Consider the following 8,407-nt stretch of genomic DNA (forward strand, 5'->3'; position numbering starts at 1 on the left):
AAACTTACTTATTTTATAACTAGAAGTTTGTACCTTTTGACCCCCTTCACCTGTTTGGCCTTCCCTCCACTCCCACCTCTGGTAACCACCAGCCTGTTCTCTGTATCTACGAGCTCAGGTTTGTGTGTTTTTTAAGATCCCACATACAAGTGAGATCCTACAGTATTTGTCTTTCTCTATCATGCTAATACTTTAAAATATATATTTATGGACAGGATTTTGGAACATGTACCCCCATCTTTATTTATTCAATTTTATATTTTTGCTTCTTTTAATTCCAAATATTACAGCATTATTGTTTTCTATTTTTTATTTTGGCAGATATAAGGCTTTTCAGTCACAGAACACTTTAATAGGTGCTTGTATTACGTTTAATTGTTCCCTGAGGTTGGGGAACACACCCATGAACACATACACTTAAAGACAAAGCCAAGAATAACAGAATTCAGATCTCAAGGTGACCTCATCGTTCACCTAGTCTGACCCCTTTAAAAGAGCTGTAAGGCTCAGAGACTTAAAGTAGGTTTTGTAGAAAGAGAACCACCTGGACTAGAACCTGACCCTTTGTCCAAGGAGCTCTTCCCTCCACCACACTGTCAAAATGCCTAGACATATTTATGTAGCCATTCATTCATTCAACAAGTATGTACTTAGTTTTATTATGTGGCAGGCACTGCAAGGTATGAGAATAAATATCAAGATTAATAAACAGTCACTTGAGTTTACTGTGTAGGAGAGACATCTCAAACTCAATAGTCTTGAGGGCCAGGCAAATAAAAGTGGGCAGGGTGGATATAAGACGACAGAAAACAGAGGTGCCCGTGGCAAACTGGAAAGTGCATGTCCCCACTAGAGACATTCACTGGTTTTGGTTTTGTTTTTCCATTTATGCACTGTGCTGGCCAAATACAATATCAGAAAACATGGCTGGAGTTAGCTTTCGGTACCAGTTTTTAACCCTTAACTAGAGATTACAGCCTTGATTTTGCAGTCTGTGCCTAGAAATTCTGGTTCCTTAACATGAAGTGTAATGTATATGTAATTTAAGGATATTTGTGAAGAATTAAGTGTAAACTCAGTTATTCATAAGCACTAACGGTTTCAATTAAAGCAGATAATTTTATTTAATGGCAATGAATCCATTTTTGTACATGTCTTAACTGAGTGCAGATAGATTATATTTTCACTTTTTCTTTCCCAGCAAGGATTTGAAAGATGCCATGGAAATTCTGATAGAAGAAAAAAGACACAGGATTTCCACAGCAGACAAACTGGAAGACTGTATAGATTTCGCCACTGAGCTGATTTTTGCTGAGGTACTGACGTGAACTAACCATAATTCCCACACAACCTATGTGTATGACTGTTTGCGTGTAGGTGTGTGATGATTCCCTCTTGTGATTGTGTTGCATAGTTCTGCTTTTAAGTATTTGCGCCAGCTCTTCTATAACGTCCAACTCAAATGGCCCACGCGTTAGACATTCTGGTAAGACTGACCTTTAAGACTGTGTGTCTGCAAAGTACAAAATACGAAAATGGGAGACTCCAAAGACACTACATACGTAGATAATTTGTTAATAGTTCAGTTTTCAGCTGAAGATTACGAAAAATGTTCATAGTCAACTACAGAAACATGAAATATGTATTATTTCATTTTGGTGAGGTTGCTGACCCTTGAGTGTTACTGCCCCTCCTTTTGTGAAATTCTTACTCACTTTTCCGATTTCCCTCCCCTCTTTCAATTATTCAGAAGCGTGGTGACCTGACGAGAGAGAATGTGAACCAGTGCATATTGGAGATGTTGATCGCAGCCCCGGACACCATGTCTGTCTCTGTGTTCTTCATGCTGTTCCTCATTGCAAAGCACCCTAACATTGAAGAGGCAATAATGAAGGAAATCCAAACTGTTGTTGGTAAGAATCCATTAAATAAATAACAAAGCTTAGAAAACAATTTCTTCTGAATATTAGCCTCTTACGTACTAAAAATCTGGTGTCAAACAAAATCTTTATTATAATCCACCCAGAGAGCAATAAAGCAAGTCAATCCTTCACATTTTCATTATGCCAGATAGGTTAAGAAGCTCTGTGTTTTACTTGATTATAAAAATAATACATGTTCATTGAAAAAATTCAAACGATAGATGTGTAAAGTAGAAAGTGACATCCCCTGGCTCCTTCCACTCACCTCTCCAACCTCATTCCCATTCCCCAGGGAAACCACTGTTAGCAGCTTGCTGTGCTTTTTTTTTTTTTTATGTGCACATAAACACATGTATATGGTCATATTTGTTTGTGTTTTTAAAACAATTGATCACGCACAATTTTTCGCCTACCTTATCAGTGACAAGAGGTTTTTGTGGGTCCAGCCAGGGAAATGGCTATCACCTATAGCAGTGTTTCTGGGTGTCACGCAGCCCATTCACAAATGAACTTCCGGTTGGTGGCAGAGGAGAGACAGGGGAGTAATCAGCTTTCCTCTCCCCCCAATCCAGTGATGCTGGCCTCTCCTTCCCCCACCCTCTCCTCCTCCCCTGCAGGGGCCCCCACTCAAGCAATTCCCTACACTACCCCTTCCGTTCTCTGCCTCAGCCTGAGCATCACTCTGTCCACTGCTCCTGACATCACCCTCCTTCCACAGAAACGCTGTCAGATGCAGAAGTCAGAATTGCTTTCTGAGAGAAAACAGAATTCCTTATTTGGGATGTCCTTCACATGGGTGATCTTTTTAGGAACATACACTGACATATGTGACAAGATATCAATAATGATGTAGACTTTTCTCTCTTGACCTTGACAATCCCTGTGAAACAAATTATTTGGCCGTGGAAAATATTATCTTTTTAAAACCATTTCAATGCTGCTTGAAATAGTTGACAATACGGGGGTTTCACAGAAGAGTTAAATACGTGAGGGAAGGGGTCTGCAGATGCATAGCTGTAGGTAGGAAAATGCCTGGCAAGTTAGAGAGCACAGAGCCAGAATAGCACTCAGTCTTCAGACTCCAGAAGGTTCCCTGGAGTGGCCTCGTCAGGTTTGGGTACTGTGCCAGGTGCAGGGGCACAGCGGTGGACAAGCCAGTGTCATCCCTGTGCTCATGGGGCTCACGGACTGGTGGGGGGAGAACTCAACTAGCAAGCTCAGGGGAGTGAGGGAGGGGACCTAGCAGGATGGTGTCCATGGAACAAGGGGGGGAAATTACTCTTGAGAACATAGCCTTTCGTACCATTTCCTTGAGAAGTGCAAAGTGTCTGTGCCCCATGATGCCCCCCTGACACTTCAACAGACGTCTGCAAAGATGGAAAAGCAGCAGAACCATCTGCACGCGTCCGTGCTGCCTCTAGAAACACTCATGATAATTCCTTCCTAGGGATGCCTTTGCTTACCTTCTCCATCACCTTCCCTTCTACCACCTCATCCCAGATAAACACACCCCATTAGACCCTGAGTGTACCAAGAGCAGTATGTGAGGGGCAGGGCTGTTAGGATTTTCTGATCAACTAAGGCCTTTCCTGAATGGCATAGTTGTACAGGAGACAGGGCTGCCTCAGGACCCTGGTCTGCTTTTGATTCTGCAAAAAGCGATAGCCCATTTGAAGATGCTCTGAAGCTTTGTCAATTCTGGAAGCTTTGCCAGTCTGACAGTGGGGGTGTCCTTCAATCCCCAGCACACCCAGGGCTGATCTGAGTCACCTATTTTGTTGTGTGTGTGTGTGTGTGGGGGGGGGGGGGTTTCTTGCCACTCTACCACAACAGGTTGTTCTTGATGAGATGCGGGGAGGGGCCATCAGTGATATGTCCTTGGCAGATGACTGCACAAGTAACCGGAGGAGAAAATGTCCTTGAAACTGACTAAAGCACTGTCTCACTCTGACTAGAGAAGGAGTGAATGTCCCCTAGAATTTAGAAGGGGGGCAAAACTCAAAGACCTCAAAGGCCAGGCAGATAAAGGTTTGAAGCAGATTGGGTAGGTCTGCATGAGACTGCAGAGGGCTTGTCCCTCTAAAGGCTCATCAGTCACTCAACTTCGGCCCATTGTTGCCACGTGGGGGGGTGAGTCCAGTGTTACCAGTTTGTTTGTTTATTTAAATAAAAATCCAGGCTTTTCTATGAAATCCCCCAGCTTTTAAAAATAATTGGCTTCAAATCCGAATTTTTGTAAAACACTCTGTAGGTGAAACATAACATATTTGGCCCAGGCTGCTGGTTTGCATCAGAATTATAAATATACAGTTTTTTCCAACCAAGAGCAAACTGCTCAGTAGAAACTGTAGAAGTTTCAATGCCAGTTACATGTTGAAATTAACACTCCCTCTTTGTTCTTTTTATCTTCTCCCACAGGTGACAGAGACATAAGGATTGATGATATTCAGAAATTAAAAATGGTAGAAAACTTTATTTATGAGAGCATGCGGTACCAGCCTGTTGTGGACTTGGTCATGCGCAAAGCCTTACAGGATGACATCATCGATGGTTACCCAGTGAAAAAGGGGACTAACATTATCCTGAACATTGGGAGAATGCATAGACTCGAGTTTTTCCCCAAGCCTAATGAATTTACTCTTGAAAACTTTGCAAAGAATGTAAGTGCCCTTCCTTAAAACCAAGTATGCCACTCTTTAAAATGTCAGCTGTTAAATCGTCTCTGTTCTGTGTTTGCACCATGTGCATTTCATTCTGTTTACTTGTTGCCCCCTGTAGCCTCCCCAGAAACACACATTTTCCCTAGCTTGGACCATGGCTACTACATTTGTCCTCAAGCCAAGGATGCTGGGTTCCCAGCTCTGGGAAGTATCTATATGGTGGCCACATAATAGGTCAAAATGTGAAGAAGTCAGAACCTGAGTTTGATTAAAATGAGGCAAATTTTGTTTAACCCAACCAACCTACTTTTCCATTTAAAGTTACCACTTTGTCATCATGTAAATTCAGCTGAAGCAGTATCAAAGCAAAGGAAAGTCCACTTCTGCTTCAGGTGGAAATCAGATGAGATCAAAAGATGTGGTTTTGGTAGTCTGCCCTTGGTTCACCAAATGGCCCCACGAGCGCTAATTCCCATTCTAAACAGGACTCGATAATTAGAGGAGCTTCCACTTTTGCTTTTTCTATCATTGAAGTATAGATTCTGCTTCCCTTATGTTAGATTTCAGGCAATGATATCTTTAACCTGTATTATCCAGATAGTTCCCTTAGTGCCTTCTTTTGCCATTTGCAAATGGTATAGAAAAATGGTAATTAATCCAGTTCTCTAATTCTTTCTGCTTCTGTATGAGCAACTGATGCCATGTTGACAATTGGTCAACAAAAACTTATTAGGTCCTGGTGAGTGTGGCTCAGTTGGCTAGAGTGTCGTCTCATGTACCAAAGGGTCATGGGTTTGATTTCAGGTCAGGGCACACAACCAGGTTTAGGGTCCGATCCCCAGTTGAGGCATGTACGGGAGGCAACTGATTGATGTTTCTCTCTCACATCAGTGTTTCTCTCCTTCTCCCTTCCTCTCTCTCTAAAATCAATTAAAAAAAAAAAAAATGTCCTCTGATGAGCATTAAGAAAAAAAAATTGTTGGGAATCTACTATGTGACAGGCACTATGTAAGTTCAGATGTGGACAAGACAGCAGATGTGGTACCCATTAATTTTTTGCATAACTAAAAATATTTAGATGTTTGGCACTACTAGGTCAGGAATCTACGTCTTTCCCTAAATTTGTCTGTTGTCATCAAGTTATATTACATTTCACAAAATCAGTTTTTGCTTCAGTGATCTGCAGAAGAGCAGTAAAGCTGTGGCCATCCCAGAGAACTAGCTGAGTAACAGTGGCTGTAATAACATTATCTGCATTGCTTTACCCAGCACTTTATATGAAAAGCAAAACTGGGTACTGTCCAAGGTTGGGAGCGCAGCACAGGCAGTGAATCAAACTGGATGGACAAAGGGGCTTATCTGGGTTACAGTCATTCATCTTAGAGAAAGAGCAGTATGACTGAGACCCCAAAACAGAGTATTCTGAGTGCCCAGTATTTTCAGGGTAAATCAAACAGAGACTGCGTAATTCTAGCCTTTAAAACTCTGGCTAATTGTCTGATCATTTTCATAGGTTCCTTACAGGTATTTTCAGCCATTTGGTTTTGGGCCCCGTAGCTGTGCAGGAAAATACATCGCGATGGTGATGATGAAAGTCATCCTGGTTACACTTCTGAGACGATTCCACGTGCAGGCACCACAAGGTCAAGTATGTGCTGACGCGATGCAGATAAAAAATGACTTGGCCGTGCACCCAGATGAAACTAGCAACTTTCTGGATATGATTTTTATTCCAAGAAATTCAGACAAGTGCCTCAAATGCTGAAGAAGATTGGTCAGTACCTATTCTGCAGCACTTCTCATCAGTAGTTCACAAGAAAACCATTCATCTTTGCCAGGTAGTATCCTTCTCATAGTGAACATTTGGTGGTCTATGGCATTTTATAGGCATACCTCCTATGGGCTGTCAGCAAACCAGCAGACATCGGTCACCTGACCTTGTCCAAACCAGAGAACCAGAGCAAGAGAAAACACAGAGGCCAAGAGTTTGCAGGGAAAATGGTCAGTCTTAAAGGCCCAATTCCACAAAACATGTTGGAAAAGCTAGGCCATCAAGCAAGACTTATATCTGGTTGCCCATGGGATCGCCACTACCCTGCCCCAAGAGCAAGTGAATGTCTGGGGCAGAAGCACTCAAGTCAATTAGAAAGACCAGGTCAATGTCTGGGTGCCTAGAGCCAAACATGCCTGCTAGTGTGAATAAAAGTATTTAATTTGGTTTTCAGTGGGACTGTAGCATTCATAATCTTTGGAGAAATACAAATTCAGCATTGGACTTTTCCTATGAATTGTATTCAATTAACTCTTGTTTATCCACATGTGACTTGTCTGTAGCAAAAGTTAAATAGGAGACTCTCCTTTCTCAGTCTCTCAATTCATGCCTCAGCCACTTACCTCTGCTATAATAGATGTAGATTCGGGTAATACAAGGTAACTTAGTAATTACTCAAGTAAATTATAATTAGGACCATATATCTGCTGTAGAAATAGAAAGTCACACAACATATTTCAAATTCAAATGTTTTTCATGTGTGCATTGTTGCTTAGCTCCATTGGTATGGCTAACCAAGAGATAACTTTAAACAATGACATCCAGTAACTCTTACAGCAGCTCCAATGATTTGGGGGAGGAGTAGTCCTCTAAATCTATTTCTAATTCTACAGCCCAGTGGGCTCAAACTTCTAAGGAGTGCTTCTCCCATTGCATTATCTTTCTCCCTGGACACCTCCCCCCTCTCTTTCTATGACCCCAAAGCTAAGGGCAACAGATTAGTAGAGAATGTGATCAGTGTAGAACCCCTGCAACCATTATTTATCCTACCTCAGATTTAATAGTTGTCGTAGAGATTTAACAATTGTCTAGTTTATTGAACTGTTATACATAGCCATGGATAAAATGTACACCTTGGAATTAGCTTGGTAGAGGGAATCAAATAGGTTAATTTTTAAAATACCAGTTGTGTTATAGTATGATTGTTTCAACTGAATGTCATTTAAAAGCTGAAAAATTAAACTCATTTACAAAATGTAAATGTTTGCCATTGCGTCAAACGTCACTACAACATCTGAATATTCTCTTCATCCTGTTTGGCAATAGAGCAGCAGCTGAGTATAAAATGAGGGTGTAAGCTCCTTGAGAGAAGGGCTTTTTCCTTCGTTTTGTAATCCATTCCTTTACTCTCAAGATCAATACTGAATAGACACTTTTGCTCATAGACACTCTCAACTGACCCTAGAAACCAAGTAAAGAAGAGGCAGGTATTCTTTTTTTTTTTTTTTTTTAACAGTTTTTGGTGGGGGAGGGTTTGTTTTTTATTTTATTTTATATCTTTTATTGATTTCAGAGAGAGGAAAGGAGAGGGAGAGAGGGAGATAAAAACATCAATGATGAGAGAGTCATTGATCGGCTGCCTCTTGCATGCCCCTGACTGGGGATCAAGCCCGCAACCCGGGCATGTGCCCTGACTGGGAATTGAACCCCAATCGCCTGGATCCTAGGTTGACGCTCAACCGCTGAGCCACGCCCAGACGAGCGAGGCAGGTATTCTAAGAATTCAAGGATGAGCATTAGTAAAGAAGTAAATATTTGAACTTAAATTATTTGAATCATCTATATGGTCCCCAACGTACATACAAATATGCCTGTGTGCCTGGATATTTCTGTAGTCAGGTCTAGACAATCATCTAAATAATTTCAGACCCCTGAAAGCAAGGTCAGGATTTAAGATTTAATGTATCCAAGTTAATTTACTTGATAATTTTTAACACACTGTTTACTCTGCTCTGGCTGGAGCTGCATAGTAGAGAAAAACAGGCTGGATCAGT

At 41.4% G+C, this 8,407-nt stretch overlaps 1 protein-coding gene across 1 annotated transcript in view; it reads left to right on the plus strand.

Annotated features, from left to right (window-relative positions):
- Positions 1-6,347, plus strand: part of CYP19A1 (cytochrome P450 family 19 subfamily A member 1) — a 30,378-nt gene extending 24,031 nt beyond the window's left edge. Inside the window, exons 6-9 of the mRNA XM_016224971.2 lie at positions 1,202-1,316; positions 1,751-1,913; positions 4,341-4,582; positions 6,096-6,347. Coding sequence (XP_016080457.1) covers positions 1,202-1,316; positions 1,751-1,913; positions 4,341-4,582; positions 6,096-6,347 — 772 coding nt within the window. The remainder of the gene's footprint in view (positions 1-1,201; positions 1,317-1,750; positions 1,914-4,340; positions 4,583-6,095) is intronic.
- Positions 6,348-8,407: the final 2,060 nt, after the last annotated feature.

Source organism: Miniopterus natalensis, chromosome 1, assembly GCF_054644295.1.
Source record: "Miniopterus natalensis isolate mMinNat1 chromosome 1, mMinNat1.hap1, whole genome shotgun sequence".
NCBI classification, from domain to species: domain Eukaryota; kingdom Metazoa; phylum Chordata; class Mammalia; order Chiroptera; family Miniopteridae; genus Miniopterus; species Miniopterus natalensis.